This window comes from Lonchura striata, chromosome 5 (assembly GCF_050655825.1).
Source record: "Lonchura striata isolate lonStrDom1 chromosome 5, ASM5065582v1, whole genome shotgun sequence".
Classification (NCBI taxonomy): Eukaryota; Metazoa; Chordata; class Aves; order Passeriformes; family Estrildidae; genus Lonchura; species Lonchura striata.
Genome location: NC_140707.1, coordinates 40,283,209 through 40,309,473, shown reverse-complemented (window position 1 = coordinate 40,309,473; position 26,265 = coordinate 40,283,209). Strand labels below are relative to the sequence as shown.

Here is a 26,265-nt window from a genome sequence, read left to right as displayed (position 1 = left end):
TAGTTTCACTCAGACTATTACTTTTCTAGCTTGCTAATGACAACATCTTAACAGCTCCTACCAAAAACATTATCAAACTCATGGTGTATCTGTCTCCTGCTTCTCCATACCCTTGAGCCTGATTATACCATCACAGAAGAAAATTAGATTGGTCTGATATGACTCGGTCTTGACAAATCTCAGCTCCTATTTATTACCTTGTTATCTTCTTGGTGCTCATAGATAGATATTTGGTTACTTGTTGATTGTTTATCGATTAGCTGCCATTCTGGAAGCTGAAGCCAGGCCCTCCTAGCTGTCATCCTCTGAATCGTCCTTTTTCCCCTGTTTGAGGAGAGCACAAAGAGATACTGTCTGAGATAAAACTGCAAGTGAGACTTAACTCTTAACTGGCAATCATTTCCTAGTGCTCTTTTACCACTTTTTGATATATAAGTAATGCAAGGACCATAGTATCTAGAAGAATTACCCCTGAGAGTTCAAGTTCAAATATATCATGGCTTTTAGGGCAATAAAGGACCTTCCTGTCCCTGCCCCGCTCCCTGGGACTCTCCCCTCCCTGCCTGCAGCCAGGACCCCAGGGTCTCACAGCCCCAGTGATGCTGCAGCAGGGCTGGTCTCCAACTCTCAATAGCTTTGCCCTGCCCAGCCATGGGCCCTGCCAAGGGGGGCCCTCATCCCATCCTTCCCAGAGAGGTGCCAGATTCCCAGGGGTGGGGCTGTCCTGGTGCCCCTGCCCTGGTGCCCACTTCTGGCTGGGGCATAGGATGGTCCCCAGCTGCCAGACCCTATGTCCCACTATAGGAACCCCCAGCTCCTGCTGGGAAAAATGTCTCCTGAAGACATGTTGTCATTTCCAGCATTTTCTAGTATGTTCCTGACAACGTAAACCAAAAACAGCAGTTGCTTTTACAGGACTTGGAGGGACAAGAGATATGTATCTAAGGGCAAGCCAGTGATTGCAAAATATTTAAAGGTGTGTGATAAGCTGGGCTTTTGCTTCAAATCAGCATTGTTTTCTAGGGCAAAAGGAAAACGAGAAGTGGAAGCCGAGTTAGACAAAACTCTTTGTATAATTTAAGGAAAGAAAAGAATTCAGTTTTTAGAGGTATGAAAGTAATTATTTTCTCATCATACTGAAAATGCAAATTCAAGGAAGATTCTAGGCAGCAGGCTGTGCAACCAGCCATAAAAGTAGCCAAGATGTTCCTGTAATGCAGCACCATGCCCAGGTGATATGGTGGTGGCTGCAAGGGGCAGAGGGGATGGCAGCAGCATCCCTGGAGAAGGGGTGGCAGAGCAGGACATTGTCCACCTGGAGAAGCGGAGCAGAGACAGACACACCCACTGGAGTGTGCCTATGTGTGTCCTGCACAGGGGCAGATCCATAGAACATTGGCTTGGTTGTGCAGTGGCTGAAGTAATTTCTCAGTGCTGAAAATAAAAGCTCTTTTTCTTTTCCCCATGAAAAGATGTTTGCCTCATTCTTGTATGGTGAGAAAGGGAAATCTGAGCATCAGGCTGACTTTGGCTGTATTAGGCATAATTTTATGGGCCACTTTATTTTTTTTTTTCCTGAATTAATTCATCTGTTCTCCAAATGGAATAGTCCTAACCTCTAATTTCTCTTCATCTTCCAGTAGCTTTCCTTTCAGCTACAGGCTTGACAAAGCTTGTGCTCTGGCCACGGCTGCTGGGCTGTCACTGATTTCATGTAACTGCTCACGATGGCTTCAGTTTTCTCTATCCCATTTACAGTGCACTCAATTTGCTACATTTCCCATCTCAGCAGACCGAGTTCAGGGTTTCATTTGAGCTGTCCGCAGGGATGCTCAGATCTGTAGCCTGAGTGGTCGCGGTTCATTTGAAATCCATCAATGTACATGAGTAGTCCAATTTATTTTTTCTAATGTTCATTGTCTTGCACTTCTTTGTGCTGAATTTCGTTTGCCATTATCTTATCGGACTGTCTGGTTCTTCTAAGTCTGTCTGTACTGAAGGATAGCCCTTGTCAGAGAAAGTGGCTGAGATGAATGTTCTTATAAGCACTGTCCTGCTTAAGGAATTTGCTGTGGTGTTGGGTCTCTTGAATTCTTTCCCAACCCATTAAGATGGCTCAACCAATATGCTGTGTGATACTGGGAACCATTCTCTGGTCTCTTGCCCTCTGTAACTCCTGAAAGGAGACCTTTAGCAGAGGGAGAAATGTGATCAAGCTTAGTATTAGGGAGCATCCAAGCTATTTTACATAAAAGGATCTCAAAATCTGGGGATTACCTAGTGCTTTGAATGAGATGTGTAGGTGCTGGTATCTGTCTCTTGCAAGAGTTTTAGGGAGCTCTAGCACTCCCTTGCAAGGCTGGCAGTATTTTTCTTCATTATTTGGTCTATCAAACAGCTACCACAGACAATTTATTAAACTACTTTTATTGTATAAACAGTCTTGGTTGCTTTATAAGCAACTATTTTAAAGTCTGTAGGTTGTTTCCAAACAGAATCACGTACCCAAGAGAGGGCCAGAGCTGGGCCTGTCCTCCCTCCTTATCACCCTAGTGAATGGTTTTTGGGTGCACTGACTCTGTGGCCTAGGAAAGTTACATGAAAATTGAGAGGAGAGGGACAGCCCTGGTCTTTTAACTCTTGTGGGGTACTGGGGCTAGTCATGGGCAGCTTTCAACTGTATCAAGGACATCTGTGAGACTGGGCCAGTCTGAGCAAGGCACAGCTGGGAACCTATTAAATCAGCTCCTTTCTGTTTGTATTGCAGTAGTGATTGTTGAAAGGCTGAAACTGCTTTTCCTCAAAATGCAGTGTCTCAGCCACCTTGGCTGAGACTGCTCTCAGACATTCATTGCCTAGAAGGGTTTCCAAATGCCTGCAGTCTCACACATTCTCTGTAACAGGTGCTAAAGGGAATTTGGCTCTGCCTGTGCTATCAGGAAGAGCAGCTTTCATCCCAAGCTCAGTCAGTAAGGATAGCGAAGGCTGCAATTTTCCTCAGAGATGGCAGATTTAACATCCTATCTGTGGGGACTCCTGCTTTCCTTTCCAGGCTCTTGCCTGTCCTGCCTTCCCCCACACCTGAGCAACTTCCAGATGTGTGGCAATGTCTGAACTTATTACCTCTGTCTAAACATGGGCCAGCTGCTCTCCCTGATGCTCTGATGCTTGTCTCTGCTCTAGATGACGAGGGCTCCCCCAGCAGAGAAGAGTAGCCGGCGGGCTTTTGACGAGAAGGCTTACTTGTCCTCCAAGGTGCTGAAGGCTGGAGAAGACCCCTACCGCCAGCACGCTTTTAACCAGCTGGAGAGCGACAAACTCAGCAGCGACCGGCCCATCCGTGACACCAGGCACTACAGGTACCCTGCAGCCCTGCTCCGAGCCACGGCTGCTGCTTGGTGCAGGGAGTCCACTGCTCTCCACTGTTGGTCTGTCATGTTGACAAAGCATGTTTTGGGGTTTTTTTTGCCAGCTATGGTCCACTGTTTCACTGATTTTCATGGTTCATCTAGAAAGGTCTCAAATGCTTGGAGAACCTTGACAAATTCAGTCCACATTTTGAGACTTTTCTAACATCTCTTTTTCCAAGTCCAAGCACCATCTTGTTTTAGCATAGCCCCTCCACTGCAGCTCAGATTGCTCATTGGACAGTTGTGTTTTGCCCAGCTGCCCGCATACTCATGGCTTGCCTCGGCATCCTTCTGTCCTGGCTGCAAAGCACACCTTTGTTGCAGCCGTGCTTTACTCTAGAGTTCCTCACCTGCTGTGCCCTGCCTGTTGGAAGCTGGTTTGGTGCTTCTTTCCATCCTGAATATCACTGGGTGAGGGCTCCTGAGGTAGGAATGAAACTAACATGCAAATACAGTGTTCCATGGCTTGTCATTCTGTCCTTGTTTCACTGAGGACAGTATTTATTCTGTTGAAAAAAATTGTCCTTAAATTGCTAATAGTGCTTGGGGAACTATTTTGTAGTTTCTGGAGGACAAAAAGGTAATGCTTTAGTACAAAAAGATTCTTGAAAACTGTAGGTTTAATAGTAATAGTGTAGAACAGTCTACTTCAGTCTACTTCTAGTTTTAGACTTAAAACTATGTATGGTTCTAGGTATGGCATGGTTGCAAAGCAACATTTCACAGCAGCTGGGAACAGGAAACCAGGCATCTCACTTGATTGAAATTGTGAAAGGGATGCCAGGAGATGTGGAGCTTTGTGAACCTGCCAGCACTGACAGCCTTCAGAGTGCTTTTTGAAGGCAAGCAGTCAGGACCATGGTTGTGGGATCCAAGTCTTGTGCTGCTGTTCTCCAGCATAGTATTTGGGACTGGCTTCCTAGTGACCCAGAGGTGATGCTGCCATGTTCTGTGCTGCTGACAAGTCTCCCTGCCATGCAGAATTGCTGTTTTCTGTTAATCTGGTGTCATGTTCTGGCCTAAAACCAGCTCACTTCAAAAGTGAAATATTGTTTATTTTGATCTGTGATAGCAAGCAGAGCATGCTTTTTGTGAAGAGCCTCGTCTGTGCACTTCAGTCAGAAGAGGAAAATACGTGCGATTCCCTGTAAATGTATAGCCATTTCAGACCCAGCTTTTCAAGGATTCCCTTGAGTAACGGAGAGTCCAAAGTACTACAGAATCAGAACAAATAAACCTATTTCCATGTTTCTCCCCTTTACAGGGAGTAATTTGGGAATGAGCAATCTGAATTTGACTATCTTATAACAATATTGGAATAGTTGCTGGGATGGCAACTCAGGATGAGGACTTATTTCAGCTGATACAAGTTAGATTGTCGACCTGGCTCTTTGTTTAGGGAATGGGGGGAATCTGTAGACCACTAACATATCGATTTTTCTTCAAGCACTCAAGCCAGAACATGGACATACTTGATTTCACATCCTACAAACTCCTTCTGACTTAGCATGTATCTGTTTCTTTGATCCAAAGCAGAGAGGGTCGGCTTTCAAGCCCAAACCTTGTCCTTGTTCTCTGTGATGTTGTAGTAATGCTGAAATACTGGGAAAAATTCCTCAAATAACACATACATCAGCTTCTGCTGCTTTTCCACTTCCTGATTCCTTAATACATTTTGTATGTACTACATCATGGAATTATTTTGAAACAATAATAAATATAGTCTGTCTCAGGTCTGTTCCCATGTTGTCCATTTTAGTCTTTATCAGGTTTCTCTATATGTCTGAAAATTTCTGCATGAAGCTGCTGTCCCCTTAATAAAACACTGCAATGAAAAAGTCATAAACCAGTAGGATTGAAAGTGATGATAAAACCAGTCATAGTTTAGCAGTAGGCATAAAAGAATAGTAAGTAAATGGTGAAGTACAAGTAGTGGGTTTAAGTGAATTGTATTCCCTGTCTCCTGATGATTCCCTGCTGCAGATTCAGTCTATGTAAAGCCTTGAGTTGTTAGAAGTAGCTGTGGTTTTGCCATCAGACAGAAAATTAGAGCACACTGACTGCAGTTTGACATCACCTGGAAGCTAAGACAGATGCTTTGGAGGACCAGGTCAGCCCAAATCAGCCATGCTTAGCATCTGCCAGAATTGGATTCAGGATTCACATCTGTGAGTTGTTCCCCTCACAGAAACTTTGTTATCCACAGGGAGAAATAGCCTGGTGCAAGTTAATCCTTGTGTCTGAGTGTGAGAATGTGTGTATGTACCTAACATTATAAAGTCAGAGGAGAAGATAGAAAGAATTGCTCTTCATTGCCAAGAGGTCCATTAGTGTTGAGCCTCAGCAACTCCCCAACACAGATCACAGAACTAGCTGGTGTTTTCCTTTCTGTGAAATTTGTGTCCAAAGGGTTTGAAATGCTTTATACAGCAATGCCTGGGTGTACCAGCTCATTGCATCCTTAGCATGTCCATGTCCTGTGCATGAATAAACAAGATGTTAAAATCCAGGGACTACAACTGAAACCCAAGACTGAAACTTAGTTCACTGTAAAACCCACATGGCCTCTTTAGCATGAAGTTTTTTGAGTTTGGGTATCTCAGCCTCCATATGTCACTTTTCAATAGGCACAGTTCTTTTTGAGCTCTGCCAGCCTTGGTGCAGCTCCACTGTGCTGGTTGAGCATATCGCTCTCTCTTTAGAAAATTCCAGGTACACTGTTGCAATAGCTACTGCTAGGCAATGTTTGGCTTACACTTGTGCTGTCCTGTGCTGCAGGTGCACTTCTGTACGCTATGACACTGACTTGCCAGCCACCAGTCTCATCATCACCTTCCACAACGAGGCACGATCTACCCTGCTCCGCACGGTGAAGAGGTGAGTTCAGCTGGGGTGCCGGGCCTAGGGGGTAGAGTCTGGAGTGCTCTGGGGGAAAATTAGGCATTTTGCAGCAGCTAGACAAGCAGGGTGGCTGCAGTTCCCCAGGTGATAGTGTTCTGCTCTCAAGATGGCCCACTAGGACAGGCCAGAGGCTTGGATTGGTGTTGTGGGTGTATCTTCAAGTGCAGAGCATATCTGCAGTTAGCCCTTGTATGGCTGCAATTGGGGGAATCATGAGCAGCAAGAAAGGATAGCTGTCCTGCATCCACAGGTAAAAACAGTCTCAAGTCTCACCCAAGTGTGAGATTAGATTGGAAGAGTGAGGGGGGTGCAAAGAGAATGCTGGGTGCAGTGACTGAGCCCTTGCTCAGGGTTGCTTGCTGGTAAAAAATTACCGAACCTGATGGCCCATCAGGTGTACCCTGGGCTTTGCACACAGCTCCTGCTGAGCCTGCAGGACACTTGCTATCTTGTGCCAGTGTCTCCTCGTATCCGAGTAACAGCAGTGGCCAAATCTAGCCAAATAAATAGGTGGCATAGGGCCTGTCAGCAACCCCAAATAGATGGAGGCTTGCAGTCATCTGTACCACAATGCGATGTTCCAGCTGCTCCTTCACTGCCCTCTTCCATCACTCCCACAGAACCCAGGGAGGCTCTTTTACTTTTAGTTCCCACAGAAAAAAATGCCCTCTGACTTACTAAGTAATTTCTCAAAGGGTCTCTGAAGCCTGCAAGCAAGCCCAGGAACAGCCTTTGAGGCTGAAGGGAGAGTGAATTGTGTAGCAGTTTGAGCTGATGGTATCACTAACAGGAATGCATTATTCATCATTGCCACTTCTTCCCTTTACAGGTCCTGTGGACTTAAAGAAATGTGCAATGTGAATAAAGGACAGGCTTTTCCAAGTTGGCCTCATGTCTAGAAGGCTGGGTTTCTGCCACCAAGTTTGGTGTTACTGTGTTTCCAGAGACCCGTATATATTGCATTGGCATGTTTTGTCTTTTTATTTCTATCATTTTCTTTTCATTTCAACCATACAATGAGTTCTGCAGAGTCACTGTCCAGAAAATGGGCAGACTTGTTTGGAATCATGGTGCTGCTGGGGCAGCTGGAGGAGATTTCTGCCTTTTCAGTCATGGGTCAGACTAGGTGCTGGGAAACCATGGTAGTATGTCCGACTTTTTCTTGTCCTGGAATGTGATATTGCCAGTCTCGGATGTGATCTCCTGCAACCAGAGCCCCCAACAAAGACCTTGAGAAATGGGTGACCCATCTATTCAGATTGGTCCCTGCAGTGCTGCTGCCATTGGAGGACTGCTGTTGTGAGGAACTGGCTGCACTCTGCTGTGAATGGTGTAGTGGATGGAATTTCCTCACTGGGGCCTTCATTGCCAAATGGTCTACAGCCAGTGCTTGTGATGGATTTACTCCTTCCTTAAATCACATCAGAATTGTCAATAATTTATCCCTGTGTCATGAGAGATCCTGAAGGCCGAGTTCTTGGGCTCTACAGTATTTGCAGTGCCACACAACCAAGGATTGGCTATAGCTTTGTCTTTGAGCACTGAAGGTTTGACAACCATACACAGAAGTAAAGGTTCACATCATGGCTGCGCTGCTAGAAGAGACATAGGAATAAGCCTGACTTACAGGTTGACACTGATGTTATAGAAGAATTTGACAGAGCTCTTCAGGGCATCTTCTGTAACCTGAGAGTCCCATCTTTCAGCAAAACTCATCTGAATGTGCCAGGCTGAAGTACTGCTGTGAGAGTAGTTGCTGTTCAAGTCACACACACAGTCAGTGCAGCAGTACTATGTAATTACTTTGCATCCCTGGCACTTCAGGAGAAGTCAGGTATCAAAGGGACAGGACTGTTCTGTTGGGTTCATGACCTGGCTGTGAGTCTGTTGAGGACCACAGCAGTATTAAACAGCAGGAAGCTTAAAATTGCACTGCCTGCTTACCTGCTGACTAGTCAGGCTTCCAGCTTGTCATTATTTCTATTACCTGCAAGAGCTTTCTTAGACCAGGTAGAGCATGATTATTTGGATAATTAAAATGAATAATTTGAGATGCATCTGGTGAAAGTTAAATATGATTCCACTGTTATTATGGGCCTTTTCCCAAGTTCAGTTATCATGATTATACTGTGGGGATGCTATAAGAGAAATGGGTGTGAAGGAGGAAAACTGATGAAAATGAGCAGCACTAAAAGCAAAACTTTTTATGTCTGAAAACATTTTTAGAGGCCTAATCTTTTGAGGTGAGTAGAAAATGTATTACCAGTTGAAATTTTCATATGTGAGGTCTTTGCAAGTGTGGCTTTTTAGTATCTGTATTTGGGCACTCAAAAAAACAGCCATAAGACTTTGGGAAATTCTAGAATTAAATACATGAAAGGAGTACTGGGATTGAACTGATCTTAAACCCAGAGGGAGTTCAAGTGCACTCCCCTGAGCCAGATACTGGTTTATTGCAAGGTAATTTAACAAAGTGGCAGTGCTGCTACCAGAAGATCTTGGGAAGTGACCCAGGGATGATACTCCTGCATCACAGGCTTATTTCAGGATGATCTAAACCTGGCAGCTCTAGGGGCCAGATCCTGATCTGCATACCCTCTTGCTAGCCTCACATGCACGTGTGAACACATGGAGTTAAACACCTCTGGCAGCTCAGCAGTTGCCTGCTCTCCCTCCTGTCTCTGGGATCTCTGCTGCTGGATGGAAGCAACAAGAATGATGTGCTGTTGTTGCTCCTTGAGGATGGGAGAAATGTTTGTGTATGAGGGAGAGGGGGAAATAGAGGAGTGACCTTGAAGAGGAATAACAAGAGGAATAACAGTTCCTTCAAGTACCCTGTTGTTTGTCCCTCTGGTCTTCAGAGGCAGCATGGGCTGCATAGCTGCATTCTAGTGTGGGCTCTAGCCATATGTTTTCAGTGTAGAGGGAGACAACTGGTTAAAAATATCCAGCAAGAGTCTAAAGAAGAGAAATGGGGGGGAAAAATTGGCTATCAGACAAAACCTGTGAACATGCCAGTTCAAATGGCTTGTTGCTGGCATCCTCAGTCCTGCAGGAGATGTGTGTCAGTCAAGAGCTGCTTGCCTGTTTTGATCTCTTTTCTTTGCTAGGACATAGCTGTCACTCTCAAATCAGTCACTTGCTTGGCATCCTGCTCTCCTTCAGAAACAATTGTCTCTCAAAAGGCATTTTATGTGATTGATGTCTATGCATGATTAATTTTTAAGCCATACCTTCACTTCTGCTGCCGTGACCATTCTCGCAGAAGAATAAGTCAAGTGCTTTGTTGCTTGGTCCCTCTCTTTCTGATTTCAGAAAGTCATGATTGCAAGGATCTTTTGGTTTTGGTGCAAGTGTAAAGGTGAATTGTGAAGCTCTAAGTCAATGGATTTGAACAGCTATCAGTGGTTCAGTGCTTATGCAGGTGGCCTGTAAAAATTCTGATTAAGAGGATGCTGTTGTAATGCTAGAGCATTTGGTGTAGCATCTCATTACAATGACAATTTAAATAATGGAAGAAAAGAATATTATGTTAGAGCAAATGTTGTTTGTTCTGCTAACATCCAGAATAAACAAGATTATCTTGGAACTCAGGGGAGGATGGACAAAGGAGAGAAACTCATTGGCAGCTGATGTCATATTCATGCAAGAGAGTAAGGACTCTGATACTGAAAGAAGCTGTGAGAAAAGGCAAAGGAGACAGGGAATCCATGAGATATGGGGGGAACAGTCCATGTTTCTGCTGTAAAAGGCAATTGTCACTTGAATTTTGGAATTGTAATAATGCATTTTGGTGCTGCAAAGTCGTGGCAGTCTCTGTGCCTCAGTGAGGGGAAATATTAGGATTACTGTGCTCCTTGTTAAAAAGACAGGGATGACAAAGAGCAAAGAAGATTAAGTACCTTTCCCAAGGATCTACAGCAAGTTATTGCAGAGCTGACAGAAGAGCAGGGCACTGTACAATGAGCTGTGAACTCCTCAAGGGATGTGTTCTCTCTACTGGGGAATCAGTGGACAGGTAAAGAACAGAGAACAAAATGGGGCTTTTTCCCCAGTTATGTTGAGTTGAAAGACCTGAAACTTGTGGAGAAAATGTGAGCATTGCCAATAGCGAAGCTAGTGGAAGAAGGTGTAGAATACCATTTTGCAGCCATTATACTGCAGTCTGTCTGGGTTGTTTTGCATTGTGTTAGCATAGACAGAAATTTCAGTGCGGGGCAACCTTGTCTGTAAAATATGCAGATGTGGTTGTGCTGGAAGAAGCTGCACTTAGGACGGCACTGAAGCATCCCTCTACCTCCCACCCCACCATACTAGAGCATCCAGGAAGACATGAACTAAGAGAAGCAAATGAGATTCAGCTTTGGAAAAGGCAAGCTCAGTCATCTAGGGGCATGTCAGCTCAAAATACAAATACTATCAGAGGTGTATAAAGCAATGTGAATCTGAAATAGAGTGGGATGTAATACTGAGCAGCAGAACAGTCAGAATTCAACTTTTTTGCAGAAAGCAGAAAATTCTTCCAAACTGAGGGAACTTTGGCTCTGTGTGTAAAGCCATCAGTGGTGTTACTTAATGAGATGGCAATTTACTTCTCTACACCTTCATTCCTGGGAGTATGGGACTATTCTTGTTGTCTATTTACTATATCAAGCAATAGCAACAACACAATCCAAAAGAAAAAAAAGCCAGAAATTTTTCTCCAGTATTCTTCTGATCAAAAGAGCATCTGCCACTGAAATGAGACAAATTGCTAGAACTAGGACAGTGTTTGCCTCTGTTTTTAGTATTAAAATTTGCATAACTGCCCTCTTCATTGGACTGCCTAAGCATTACTGAGAAACCTTGTTGAAGGTAATGAGGACCTGCCTGTGCACAGAGGTGTTGAAGGAGGCTTGGAGGGGGAACATGCTATGTGATAGTAGTAAAGCCAAGAGAAAGATTTGAAGAAGTTCATGGGAAAAGACATCAAGCATTTTAAATGAATGAGACTGGTAAAGAAGTCAGAACCTAACTGCTCAGACTCCGAAGCACCAGAATGCTTTGACGTATGAGGGGGCAGAAGCTTTTCTCTGCTTTCCTCATGTGTGTCCTGCAGATGGAAACTCATTGCAGACCTGAGGGTATTACATGGTATGGTGCAACCAAACTGAGGAAAAGGGGTCTTTCAGCAAGTGTGGTGCCGGTTTGAAAGACAGGTAACAAGCAAAAGAGGGGAAAAAAATCCAAATCCAGAATATTGACAATGCTTCATTTCAAAGAAGGGAATTGGTGAGAAAGCCTGATCAGGTGGCATCTGTTGCATTGAGGTAGAGCTCCTTGCTGGGGAAAGGAGCAGCTCTTTATGTCCTCTAGCAGTGATGACTTTCACCCAGAGGCTGGCTGATGAGAATGGCTGCCTTGGGGCAGGTGGTTCTCTCCATCTCACCTCTGTTTAGGGGCAGAGCGTGCTGCAGCACCCTTTGCTGGCTGCCCCAGGCAGGTCTCACAGTCAGCTCCTGGCTGTGGGTCCTGTAAGGTCTGGCTGAGTGATACAGCTCTCTGGGATATTCTCACTTGTAGTTTGGTCCTGCCAATGAACACTAGTACAAGGGCAAGGTCACTACTTCCACTTTACTGGCGTTTGGTATTCCTGCTGTAATGCATAGCACAGCAGATTTCTATCAGTCCTAACATTGTCATTGTTATGGCAGCTGACAAAGTGGCTTTTTCTTTCCTGGGTCCCTGCAGTGTTCTGAACCGCACCCCTCCCAGTCTCATCCAGGAGATCATTTTGGTAGATGACTTCAGCTCAGATCGTAAGTTTGGACCTATTTCCTTTACACTTATTTCTTCCCTTCTGTTTTCCCCTTTTTTGTTTGCTCTGTTGAGTTCCCCTCTGTCACAGATCCCCTCTTGTCTGTATGCGGGAGAAAAAGAGAAGAAAGTAAGTCTGTGTTTAATGTCCATGCATGGCAGAGGCCAGAGATTGTTCCTCTCTTTTTCTTTCCATTGGGTCTTCCTTTTCTGTCTGTGGCAGTTTTTGCTAGGTTGCCAGAGATCTCTGTCAGGTTTCATTATGCACCGTTTGGTGAGCCATTTAGCACAGAAATATATGTAGCAATGCTGTATGTGGGCATAGCAGGTACTTACAGACTGAGAGGCAAGAAGAGGATGCAGTAGAGTGTACAGAAGATGGCTGCCTGGGCCCTGCAGGCAGGCTGAGGTGAGACTGGCTGTCTGCCTCCATGTGCCTGAGATCCCAGGTGTCCCCGTGGGAAGCTGTGGCAGAGTTACTGCTTTGGACAGCACCATACTTTCTTCTGCAGCTTGGCACAGGGATGGAATGTCTACTGTGTCAGGTCCACCAGAGCTGCAGACTGGAGGCTCTGGGGTCTTTCCCTTTGTACAGTTGCTCTTGCTCCTGGCTGTTGTGTAGTAGTTGTGAGGTGGTGGGCAAAGAAGACTTCCTGCTTCTCCCATGATGTGTTCTAGACTCAAGGACAATCTAGTTATGTACCATTTATAATGATTGATAATTACTCCTTCAGAACACTTTACAGATAGCTGTGAATGCCCACCTTGGCCTGCTGAGGTAAGGAAGCAATGCTATTTTGAGTTTGCAGCTAAATGCTTCTGTAGCTTTGGCCATAAAGAAAACCATTTTAAAGGTGGATGCTGAGATGAGGGATTTGAGTTTCTGAGGGCCTTACAGTGTTTTGAATAAGTACTGAGTTGTGCTCACTTGTTTAATTTCAGTGTTTCTGAGCACTTCCAACAAACAATCCTAAGTGTTCCACATTCTGCACCTAAAAATTAGTTTCTTAAGGGACAAAGTGTTCCAGATCAACAGTGATGGATTTCTGGTGCCTATTTTGTACAGGGCTCAACCATAAACTCCCATTTAGGCTCCTCAGTAAATAGGATGATTTTAAAATATTTTTTAATCTGTCACAGCTCTTATTTTTTCACTGGCAGCTGGATATTTGTGGATATAGCCATTTCTCTGAGACACATTCATGGAGGCACTTCAGCACGTTTGAGGTCTGACACTTTGCTTTAATACTTGCCTTAGTTTCTCCAAATATACTGAGTCTGTCATCTCTGGCAATTATCTACAGGCAGAGCTCTGTGCTCCACTCCTGCAGAATGAAGGACTGAATAGGGATTCTCATACCTGGACTTGTGACTTGGCCAAGATAAGAGCATTGCCTTCCCTTGTAGCAGAGTTCCAGCAAAATCTCGATGCTCTATAATTCGGAGCAGCTGCTATTTCCCTTGGATGATGCAGCATCTGCCAAAGTGCCAATGTTAGAGCAGTATTGCAGATTGCACATATCCTTGAGAATGGAAATGCTTGTACAGGAACATGCTAAGAGGTGCACTTTGGCTAAGGGCCTTTGCATTCTCCCCAGAGTGCTCAGTCTGTGGGAATATGATAGCAGGAAACAGGAAGTATGAGATGTGTAAAGGAATATGGAATAATTGTGGAACTTGGGAAAAATTTGATGGAGCAAGAAAAAAGAGCGAGTTAGAACTTGCTGTTCTTATGACATCTGCTGGGGCAGGAATAGAGAGAATGACAGAGAACTAAAGACTCAGATCTCACTGGTACCTGGCTGGAGCCGGTAACTGGTCCTCTCCCTTATCTTCCCTAGGTGATGGAAAGGAGGGATGCCAGGAGTTTCTGGCAAGCTGCCAGCAAAGCCCTTGGTCAGGCATCCATGTGTCAATGTGCTGGTGTCTCCAAGGAAGCAGGTCATATCCCAGTGGCCTTTATTAAATAAAATCAAGCAGAAACTGCCCTGAGAACAAATGGCAGGAGATGCCCGGATGAGGCACTGAAGGCAAAGAGAGCAGATAAGATCACTTTATGTTGCAGAACTCTCTTTTCCTTGGCAGTTTGGTGATTTGCAGTCCCGATTCTCTGTGTTCCCTCCTTTTCATTAGTGCCCAGTGCCATGCTGCCAGCACATGCCCCGTTGTTCTTGTGAAATGCTGAGCACGGGAGATGAAGGCCTGGCTGCTCAGAGGATTGGGAAGCATGGGCTCAGCTGCTGAGTAGGACAGCAAGCAGGCAGTGCTCTTCTGTGTACTCTGTAGACAACAGGATTGAGGCCATCAGGCTGATTAATGTGATGTTGAGTGAAAGCAGAATTTCCCCTCCCATGGAGAAGCAGGAGGACAGTTAATTGGGGCTCTCTGTTGAAGCCAAATAATTAATGCATGTGTACTAAATGTCTTTTTGCCCTCCCCAAGCTGAGGACTGCCAGCTCCTTACCAAGATCCCAAAGGTCAAGTGTCTACGAAACACCCATCGAGAAGGTGAGTGTGGAAAGCTTTCTAAGTACAAAGATTTTGCCTGGTTTTTCACATGACCCTGGTTGCCTCCCAGCTGCTTATAGCTATTGTTTCTTATAGTTAGAGTTTGTTTTTTCAGTACAAGAATTTGGAAGTTCTGTGGAGGGAGAACACAGTTTATAAACTCTCAGGCTTCAGGGGTCCCCTGTAATACTTAAATAATGAGAAATGCTCTCCAGAGGCCTTGACTGGAACAAAGACCACATTTTAAGATCTTTATGAATAAAGATCCAGATGTAAGTCTTGTCCTTTTAAACACAAGCTAGCTCTTGCACTTTCAAGTGCAAGCTAACAATTTGTGTAGGAGACATGGGAGAAAGAAAAACAATCCAAAACTCCAACATGTATCTATCATAAAGAGATACAATTAAAAAAAGTTTTTTCTCATATATCTGCTACAAGCATAAATTACTTTCCCAGTTGCTCTTTAGTTTGACAAACATGTGCTTACTTATTTCTAAAGCTGTCAGTGCACAGCAGGTTTGGAGTGAGGATCTAGAAGGAGAGACAAAAATCACTGTTTAGTTCACAAAAGAGCATCCCACGTAGTGGGATGGCCTGTAAGGAAGTAAGGAGTCATCTAAGAGCCAGGCTGATATCTCTACAGGGCAGACTAAAGGACAATTAGGAATAAAGCGGATAAGCAGTAAGGAAGGCAAAAAGCAGAGAGTAGAATTTGGCCATGGGGAGTTGGTGATGGAGGCAGCAAGGTGCTCAATGGGAGAGCGAGTGAGCAGGCAGCAGCCAAGTGTCTGTGGCGAGTGTTGGAAGAGCAAGGAGCCAGGTGGAAGTTCTGTGTCATGGACAGAAGTGACAGGAGAGGTCATTCATTGTGTGCCAGGAGGGTTCATCTGACTGTCCCCAGGGCATGCCCTGCTCTAAAGCTTCTCTCTGCTCCTGATGGAGATGTGACATAGGAGAATCACCTGCTCTTTCCCTGCAATGGTTGCACAAAGTATTTGTTCTGAAGAGGCTCAAATGTTTCCCTTCCCAACCTTCCTGCTCCTTTGCTGTCCTTTTCTCCTTGTAGGGCTGATTCGCTCTCGGGTGCGAGGAGCTGAAGTGGCAACTGCTGACATCCTCACCTTCTTGGACAGTCACTGTGAAGTCAACAGTGAGTGGCTGCAGCCCATGCTTCAGAGAGTGAAAGAGGTGAGCACCGTGTCCTGCTCTGGCATGGATGGAGCTGGCCTGTCCTGTGCTGTTGGATCCTCTGCCCTCACATGTGTCAGCAGAACTGGTGAGAACAAGGCCTGCCAAGGTACTCCTCAGGCAGGCTGCTCCAGAGGAAGGTACAGCCTGACCTAGATGGGCAAGAGATTCCTGATGGGATTCTGTTCTGCCAGTGTGACAAGGCAGGAGATGCAGAGTGATGGGATGCAATGCTGAACGTTGCAACCACCAGCTTGTACCTCTTGTCTCTTGAAGGCATTGTGCTTCCTCATCCTGTTCACCTGTATGTAGAGCAGCTCCTTGGGCAGCATACACTGTGCAATTTTTCCATGGTTTCCATCTCCCCTGCTGTTGGACCCTCCCCTCTCCTTTGTCACTGCCAAGAATTTCCTTCCATTAATGTTCCGACTGAGCTGCCACCACACATCACCTGCATGCAGGCAGCTTCCTGCCACAGAGAAGCTGCTTGTGACTGCATGGATGTCCCCTTTGATGATTTACTTGGCAAAGGATTGACAGAAGGCTGGAAGAATGAAAATGAGACAGAAGTATTAGCAGCTGTCTCCCTGACTGCACTGCAGAGCTGGAGGGAGAGATCATACAGCTCTGCTATAAGAAAAGGCAGGGGAGAGGTGATGGGAGAATTCCTGCTTGCAAGTAGCTGTGATTGTTCCCCTCTGAAAGGAGGATCCCATGAAGTAATAGGCTTTAGGAAGGGGTGGAGGCTTTAATGATGCTTTGTAAGTATGTCTGATTAGCTTCATATGAGGGAGCAGAAGAAGGTGAAACTTCAGAATTGATGAATTAAAAGATTCTGCTTTTTACTCTTGTTCAATAAAGCCCATAAATGTTTACTTTACTTAGTGGTCTTTAAGTTGAGCTGCAACACCAGCACAGGGGTTCCTAAGCAGAAAAAACCTCAGTCATTTCTTTAGGGAAGGATTTAAAATGCAAAAATCCTGTGTGCTAACTCTAGTATACAATTTTTTAGTGAGCAAATTTCAAATCAATCTATTTCTGACCTACTTTCTACATTCCTGATGTACATCCTATTATAGATTTCAGACTTGCCCTAGCCAGTCCTGGCACTGATTGGCTGGAGTAGTGGCTGGCACACCAGGCTGCCAGATGGGTGCTGGAGTCTCAGGCTGGGCAGACACACTCTGGCTTGGGCCACCAGCACAGCTCAGAGGGGAAAAAACATGAATCCTCTTACCAAGGATGTCCCATCCTAGCCAAGTGTGGTACATCATGAAGAACTATTGCAAGGCACAAAATCAAGATTTGATAGGAAAGGCACAGATGCTGGTAGCTGTCCAATAACAAGGTGCTGTTTCTGGCATTGCTAGCTCAGTTTCATCTTGCATGTCAGCTGTCACAACATCTGTCTTTTAATGCCCTGTCTCATGATGTTGAAAAAATTTTCAACTTCTATGTACTAAAAGGATTGCAAAAGAAAACTGTAAATGTCTATATGCCTTAATGGCAATAAAGTACTCACAATGTCTTGATATTATAACATATACAATGTGTCATATGTATTATAAAGTTTGCACTTTATGAATCTTAAATATGGGGTCTTAAGTCACAGTACTTCTTGGGAAAATGCTTTATTAGGGGTTTGATAATTTCTAGGCTGATGATAATGAGTTCATTCAAGGATGGTTGAGCAGAAGGTGTGCTGTCAATAGATAGCAAAAGCAAGCACAAAACCCTTAGGACAGTGATTGATGCCCCGTGACTTGGGCAGGAAATAAAGAGCTGTTTCTTAGCAGCATCCCTAGGTGTTGGAGTCCGACTCCATTCCCCACATCCATGGAGTGCAGCTGGCTAGTACCCACCATCTCCATGGTTGGATTTAGTGGCCACAGATTGCTTGCACAGTTACCAGAACCCAGACAAAGATTTACACGTGTAACTTTGTGTTTCCTGATCTCTGGTAGCTTTGCTGGACATTCAAGTAAGCCTGACTCCTTTATTTGCCCTCTTTATCTCTCTCCTTCAGGATTATACCCGAGTGGTGAGTCCAATCATTGATGTTATCAGCCTGGATAATTTTGCCTACCTGGCAGCATCAGCAGATTTGAGGGGAGGTGGGTATAATGAATGGCTTATGTAAGTTAGACTTGAGGGATGGTACATGATAAATAAGTTGTGTTCTCTTCAGCTTTCCAAGAAAATAGAGTGATGATCTTTCGGATGGGTTATCTGTCCCTTTTTCTCTGCAACTTGCAAAGTCAGATGTTTTGAAGAGTTAGAACAAAACTCAACTAGTATTTTCCTCTTGACCTTGAATCACTGTCATAACACTTAGCAGTTTCAGGACTTAGTTAATTGATTAAATATCTCACTGTGTCCTCACTATGCTGCATGTGCACTGGAGTCTGACAGGCACTTCCAATTGCTGCTTTGATCTGCCAGGCTATCTTGTGGCATCTTCTGAAAAGCATTTACACCTCTCCCCTCACACCTGAGCCCCCTGCAGCTGTTCCTGTGTTCATCCCACTACCTGGTGTCCTCCTACATCTTTAGTGGCTGGGTCTCACTTGTGCACTGCTTGGCAGCCAAGGGCTACCTGTTCTTTGGCTACCCTTAACAATGGTATAAAGTTATTGACTATGCTGTGCTCTACTATCCACCATAGGCCATCTATAAGTAGATGGTAGTCTTGAAAGACATGGTGGGTACAGTGATCTGCAGGTCTTTGTTCCCTGAATACATCACATCCTACAATGTCCTTTATTAAAGCTTTGTAACTCTGGCTGACAGGGTTTTTGCCTTTGGTAAAACAAACTGGCCAGGATAGAATTACATCTCAGCCTGACAACAATTTCCTGAAGGTGTGGAGCGAAATTGAAGAGAGATCTGTAATGCTAAGGAATGATGGTGCCAAGACAGAAGCTAGTGAGGTCTACATTAGGATAGACTATTGCCATTTTGGGAAGACTGTGAGGGAGGTTAGGGAAGGAACATAGGGACAGCCTGTGGTATAAAGGTGCAGACTAGCACTGAAAGCTAGCAGTACTGTTTTTACAATAAGAAAACCAATTTGGCATGTCTTCTTCCTTTTCAGGGTTTGACTGGAGCCTTCACTTTAAGTGGGAACAGATTCCTATAGAGCAGAAGATGTCCAGAACAGACCCAACTCAGTCTATAAGGTACACTCTGACAGACAGGGTACACTTCTCCAAATACCTTTACTAAGACTTCACCAGCATGGCAAGGGGAGTTCAGGGACTGCTTTGCTGGGGGCAAAATGCCACAGTGTTCACTTCATGATGACAAACACTTCATGATATTTTCTGAATGCATTGAGGTCTATACCCTAAGTGTGAGAGTACTGCTCTCTAAATATTGTATGACATATACACCACCTCTACAAGCCACCTCTTCTTCTGTGTGTTTGTTCTTGTGTTCTCCCTAACTCAACACTCCGAATGCCTCAGAAATCTCTTTGGGTCTTTTTAATTACCTCCATCTTTCAGATGAAACCATAAAGAAGGAAGCAGATCAACAGTCATCCCACATGGGTAAAGCAGATCAGAAGACTGAATCTTACATAGTAATGTGGGCATAGAATTACTCCCACCTATTAAATCCGCATGTCTACGGACAAAAGAGATTCTGTTGGCTGGAACAGTTGTTGCCAGCCTCACTGCAGGCTACATGGCTCTGAGACATGTGGAATGTAACAAATCCTGATATGAAGAGTTAGGGTACTTGTCTGTATAGGCAGACAGCTCTCTATTTGTAGTATACAAGTACCATTTAATTCCTCTGTGTAATTTGTGAGCCTCTGTTTTGTACTCCAGAGCCAACCAGCTTGCTAACAGCAGAGCAGTACATGCAGCAGCCTGTCACACCATGTCTAATTGGTGAACACAGTCATCAGTGTTCATCATTCCTTCACACTGTGCATATTTGTATAAATGCAAAAGACACAGCATTACTCTTGTAGTGCTTGCAAGACCATCTAACCAAAGGCACAAGGATGATCTAGTGAGAGGCATCTTAGAAACCTGCAGCAGGTTCATGTTACATTTCAACTGTTTTTCTCTTTTAAGTGAGGTATGATTTGTGATACCTGGATAATTGTCTGCCCTTTAAAATTAGGTTTGTGGTGCTACATAGATGTATGATTATTTTTTCTGGATTTCTGTTTTCTCTTCCAGAACCCCTGTCATAGCAGGAGGCATCTTTGTGATTGACAAGTCCTGGTTTAACCACCTGGGAAAATATGATACTCAAATGGACATCTGGGGAGGAGAAAATTTTGGTGAGTTCAGGATGTTTCAAGGGAATGACAAACTAATGCAGAACTGCTTCCCAGTCTTCATTGCTTTTCAGAGTTTTTTGTTAGAGATCTGATCAGCATGTCGGTGTAAGGTTAGGGATGTGGTCAGGTAATCCCCAAGGTGGTCAGAGCTGTATCGCTGTCAACTTAAAGTGTGTGCTCAGGGCTACACTCTCCTACAGGCATATGTGCTATTATACAGGAGCTAGCATACAACAAAAAAGAAAGATGAGCCTCCTGGTATTTAAATTGTTGCTTGTTTTTGGAGAATATTCCTCCAGTTCTTCACATGACAGTCTGTGTTGCTGCAGCTCTGAAGTGGGCAGCCACTCCTGCAGCCTCTTATACCTGTTCCTCTCTTGCAGTAAGTCTGAATTGCTCTCTCAGCTTGACAGGTCAGAGATACGTTTTTCCTAATTAAACAAGTCTCTTTGTAAATGGAATTTGGTTACAAATAGACTCAGAATGCAAACATTTAGAAGCAGGCTAGGGGGCATCACAAACATCTGAGGAATTCCCAGGTCCAGTGTAGTCTGTCCACTCACATGCTGGTTTAGGGCATGGGTGCTTGAACCCATCTCCTTGCACTTAATAGTGGCACAGATATACCAGGCATCACTTTTTGCCCCATGTAGAAGGGATGCTGCCATGTCACCAGCTGCTAATGACAAAAGCAAGATGAGTGTTAAAGAGTGGTTCATGGAGACCTCAAGTATTTGGGGCATTAATTTAGAAATGGTGCAGATGGAGCTGAGAAGATAAAAGCCTTACTTTTTGTTGTCAATTTAAGTAGATTTCTCTGTAGCTAACACTGCAAAAAAATTTGTTTCTATAAATTCCATAAATGTTACAGCTATGTAAATAAAACCTTTCAAAGACGGATTTATATGGTGTTTCCTAGTACCTGGAGAACCAATTAGAAAGAATGAAATAGTCAGGAAGAGGAATCCTTTGTTTCTTGAACACAACTGGGAGAACTGCCTCTTTCTGAGATGGTTTTTAAAACCATAAAATAATATTTTGGGCTGATAATGGACTCTCAAGGTACCACATTTTAAAAACAAAATATCTAATAATGAGTGTTCTCTGTTTTCCCAGATCTTGATTCAGTTTTATGGTATTCCTTATATTAAAAAGAGATATTAAATGGTGCTGGCATTGGAATCTCAACAGTCCTAGTGGCATCAGCTAAGCACTGTGGCAGAAGTCACAGGAAGCCTTTACCCAGGCATGAAGATCCTCTCCCTTATGTCCCTCAGGAGCAGAGCCAAACTGAGCTCCTTGCCATCACTAGCCCTGCTCCAGCTGCACAGCCAGCCACCTGGCCATTTTGCCAGCCTCTGAGCTGTGACTGTGTAGAAGCTGTAAACCCCGAAGATGGAGAAGGAATATTTCTTAAGGCTTTTCTTGTCTGCTTCTGCCCACCTGGGAGTCCAGTGTTATAATTTGGTCCATATGTCAGTAGCATGATGCTAAGTAGAGCTTTCTGACGTAAGTAGCAGATAAATTTTTGGCATGCTTACAGCCATTCTTCCATACATGATTACCATATAGAGGTGATCAAAACCACAGAATTGCTCCATAGAATTTGCTTCATTCTCCTTGAAATAGCTCTTGTAAAGCCTGGCAGTGGCCAGGCCAGGCTGTATGTGACTCAACCACGTACAGGGCTTGCCAGTTTTGCCTTGTTAGGAGGTTTTTCTGTAAATTCAGTGTCTCTTGTCACTTGTCTCATCCTCCTTTAAGTCTGTTGCTGCTGAAAGCAGAGGGATAGAAACCAACCTGGACTTGACAGCAAAATGTATTAATTTTCCTGAAGAATTCAGAATGGTTAATTTAACCTCTTAAAAGACAGTTTACAATATTTAATTAAAAACTGGATTTTCTGATCAAGGAAAAATATTGATAATGTTCTGAAACATTATTTATACTATATACTACAATTTTGAGTGGTAAGGGTTTGAATTAGGTCCTCATTTGCAGATGGGATGAGAGAGTGGTTCTGTCTAAGATGGTGTGAGAAATCCTCTCTTTGGAAATGGATATCACTTTCAAGTTAGACATGCCAGACTGAGAGTTCTGGTTCTGTTGTAGGCCAAAGTGAGTCAGAAGCTCATTCCAGGAGAGCAAATGTCAGCTGGACACATCACCAGACAGAAACTTATGTCTTGGGGTTTTTTTTGTTTGTTCCTAAAATCCCTCCTCTCTTCAAATCTGGAACTCACTGTTAAAAAGAATCTGAAAATAATTAGCTCTGAATAATAGTCAGGAGAAAAAAGCACTAGTAAGAAATATTACAAAATGCAGTCTAATAAAATGAGATTTTTAACTGAGAAGCTACATTAAATATGCCATCTCCCCCCACCCTGCAACTCGCTGTTTGAACTACCTTTCAGTATGCAGAGAGGAAAGCTATGGAGAAAGATGAAGGTTGGGAAGATATTAGTGTGTGTACATGATTTCAAACATCCATTAGATCTGGATACATAATTTCTTTTTAATTTCTAAGCATCAGAGCAGCATAAAAGCATAAATTGGGCATTACTGGAGGGAGATGCCAGCTGAGTAAAGTTTTTGAAGTAATAAGTCTGTACAATATGAAGCCCTTTTGGTAAAGACTACCAAACCACCCAGCTAATTTTCATTTTCCTCCTTCCTTCTCTTTTCATCACCACGTGAATTGAAAGTGGAAAACCCCTCTGGTGTGGCAGTGATTAAAACAGTGAGGACAGACCCATAAGCTTGAGCAAGGTCACATACCTTCTGTGATGCAAATAAGTGCCTGCACATCAAAGCTCCATGCTCTTCTAATCCTGTAACAAAATGTTGAATCTAGCTTCAGGATAGGGTGTATTTCTTCGAGTAGCAGGATTCTCTCTGTATTTTCATAGTCATTCTATATGAGGCTGGTATCTGCTCTGAGCAGTTCCCCCAGCAGCGGCAACACAATCAGTTGCTCTAGTTCATTAGTAATAGAGCCGGCCAAAATGAGAAGAAGGAACTATTGCAGGGTGGATAATATAGAGGTATGAGGGAGAGGACAGCTCTAGACATTGACTCCCTATACCCTCATCTTGTTCTATTCTTTCCCCTTGTCTTCTAAACTCCCTTTCTTCTTCACATGATTTGCTTTATGTAGTAAATTCTTCTTTTCTGAACGTCCACATTCAGCGGTGAGAGTAACAGAAATCTGAAGCAGGGTGTGTGTGTGTGTGTGGGAGTGGTCTCAGTCTGTTGCCAAATGCCATCCTGAGCAACCTTGAAGACCTGGTCAAATGCAAAGGTGTCTCACTGAAATGAGACCAAAGAGGAGCAGGACTGGAGAAGGCTTGGAAGTCCCTGAGCTGCGATGGTTGCCTCCATTTTAACAAAGGGAGGACTGTTTCTCTGCTCTCACCATGGCATTGCTTTCCCTGATTTTGCTCTTGCAGGCAATACACCTAGAGCAGAGGGGCAAGAAAATTGCCCTTCTTGGAACTGTTGCAGCTGTGTGACTCTTGGGGTCTCTTCCAGAGCTCTCTTTCCGAGTGTGGATGTGTGGTGGCAGCTTGGAGATTGTTCCCTGCAGTCGAGTGGGACACGTATTCAGGAAGCGCCATCCCTATGACTTTCCGGAGGGCAACGCACTGACTTACATCAAGTAGGTGTTGGGTGGTTCCTGGTAGCAGCCAGGCCACCTTCATGTTGGGCATGTCTAAATAAGTCTGGATTCTTTTTTGTGCTTTTCCCTGGTGACAGAGAACAGCTTGTGGCTGAGCATCTGTTCTCAGGGAAGGATGAGTTGCTGTTTGCTGTGAACAAAACCTGTTCCCTTCTCTGCTGTTGGTATTAGAGTCTCTCATTCCTTCTCAGTCTCTGGTGAGGGGCATGGGGAGCAGTATGCCAGAGAGACACCCTGGCCATTCACAGATGCTGCCCTGTGACATGTGTGGGGGTATCAGCAGACCTTGGATGTCTCTGAGCTGTACGTGCTCTAAGATAAACCCTGAGGGCACCTTCTACTGCAGGACAGATGGGAAGACAAAAGAGATGAGATGAAGTGCTTGACAATGAAAGTGGTCAAGCACTGCTTCAGGACCCCAGAGAGGTGGTGAAATCTCCATCATTAGGGATTTCAAAACTCAACCAATCAAGACCCTGAACAAAATGACCGAATATGAAGCTAGTCTGATTTGGGTGGGAGGCTAGATGTTAGACAGAGCTGCTTTCCAAGCTGAATTATCCCATAATGTTATTCAAATCTGGGAAAAGGGAATACTGTAAATGAGTGTGATGGTGACATCAGACCTGATGCCTCTGCAGGGGAAGTACATGTGAAAAAGTCATGGTAAACTATGACTAATAAATTTTTAATTTCTGAAGTGTTCGTGCAAGGCTTTGTAGACTTAAAACAAGCAATCTCTCTCCATCCATGCTGCCTACTCAGTTTCATGTTTGGGACTGTCCCCCACTACCTCCTAGCAGACAGGCCTTGGGTCTGCCCACCCAGTGCCTGCTGACTGGGAGGGTGGGTTCTGCAGCACAGCTTCTCCTCAGCACAGCATCTGCTCACCCCCGTGCAGGAACACCAAGCGCACAGCAGAGGTGTGGATGGATGAATACAAGCAGTACTACTATGAGGCCCGGCCATCAGCCATTGGCAAGTCGTTTGGAAGGTAAGCTGCCCCAGACTTCCAATAGGAGGGCTCGGGTAAACCCCTTGGTAGCAAGAAACCATTTTAGGTCTTCTCTGGGGCTAAGTGTGAGAAATAGAGGTGCTCTGAATGCCTGGTTTGCCAGGGAGGTTGTAGCTTGAGTGTCTGGCTGATGGGGTTTACTTCTAATTCACTTAATTTTTTTCCCTGGTAACACTGCATAAATCATTTGTTAGCAGAAGGCCAAAGGGATCTGTAATGAAATTAAAAGATCAGACATTTGAAGAGGCTAGACAGGAATATTTCTCTATCACAGCATGCAGCTGTTGTGGAAATGTGAGCTGTATATTGAGCTGAAGTTCCTGTGCAGATGCAGAATCCCAGGTCAAGCGTGGCTGGCTGGCACATGGGACATGTTGCACTTGGTGCACTCCCCACTTTCCTGATGGATGGAGGCTGGTTTGCCTGTTTGTAGGGCAGGAGCGAGCATGGTTGATGGTAAGATTTAGAAACACAATCTGCAGAATTGTGCTTCTTACAGCACCTTTGCTAAAGCTCTTTTCAGGCCATGTGGGATTCACGGTTACCAGCTTAACAGTTCTCTGTGACCCAGAAATCAGTGATGGACACCAAATCTGGGATGAGAGGAGAGCTTGCTGTCTGTGCTCTCAAACCCCTATGACTCCCAAATAAATGTAGAAAAACCCAGGAGTGCTGCATTTCTGTGGGTTATCTGCCTCACAAAAGGCTATTGTATCAGTGTAAGGACTTGGCAAATGTGGTTGTAGCTCAGACGTGTAGCTGTTTGCACAGGATAATGATGCATCTCCTATTTATTTATGACAACCAGATCACTTTTCTTGCTGTACACTTTGCTTTATTACCATGATGCATTACATATCTTCATAAAAGTAGCTTTGCCTACCTGATTTATCAGTCCTTGAGCTGACTGCAGCAGCTGGACTGGGACCACATAGCAAGTAACCCTGCTGCTTGTGAAGGAAACCAAACTATTGCATATTGTGTGTGGATATATTACTCATGTGTTTTAGTGGCAAAATCTTCAGTTCTTGTTTACACAAACTACCTAGTGACTTTACTGGCAGCATTGGCTGAATAAAAGCTGGAGCAGAGCATAAGACTTTGATTTCGGGCAATTTCCTGTAGTAACAGCTCTGTGAACCTGCATTAAATCTAGATTTTAGAGTGCAAATGGCTTTGACAACATCACTGACAATTGGCCCTAAAATGGATCCTCCTTCCCCTCAATTTTGGTGTGAATATAAAATCTCAGAACATTCCCCTGAAGTATGTGGCCTCATGTATATGTACAGTGGCCTCTGTGGGCTGAGGATGGAGTGGTACATGGGTACCATTGAAATTCCTTCCCAACACACAAATGTAGTGTTACAGTCCAAAGACAAGAATTCCTGGTTTCGCTGCTCAGTAGGGACTGCTGGAGGGAAATCCTCTTCTTCAGCCAGCTAAACCAAACAAATCAGCTGTGGGAGGA

General features: G+C 44.3%; 1 protein-coding gene across 5 annotated transcripts in view; it reads left to right on the top strand.

Annotated features, from left to right (window-relative positions):
* GALNT16 (polypeptide N-acetylgalactosaminyltransferase 16) overlaps positions 1–26,265 on the top strand; it is a 74,608-nt gene that overhangs the window by 33,782 nt on the left and 14,561 nt on the right. For all 5 annotated transcript variants that reach the window (XM_021547077.4, XM_021547078.4, XM_085580330.1 and 2 more), the window contains exons 2-11: positions 3,184–3,359; positions 6,189–6,287; positions 12,042–12,109; positions 14,550–14,615; positions 15,682–15,803; positions 17,830–17,917; positions 18,898–18,982; positions 19,997–20,100; positions 23,632–23,758; positions 24,681–24,773. In XM_021547077.4, the coding sequence (XP_021402752.1) occupies positions 3,184–3,359; positions 6,189–6,287; positions 12,042–12,109; positions 14,550–14,615; positions 15,682–15,803; positions 17,830–17,917; positions 18,898–18,982; positions 19,997–20,100; positions 23,632–23,758; positions 24,681–24,773 (1,028 nt within the window). The remainder of the gene's footprint in view (positions 1–3,183; positions 3,360–6,188; positions 6,288–12,041; positions 12,110–14,549; positions 14,616–15,681; positions 15,804–17,829; positions 17,918–18,897; positions 18,983–19,996; positions 20,101–23,631; positions 23,759–24,680; positions 24,774–26,265) is intronic.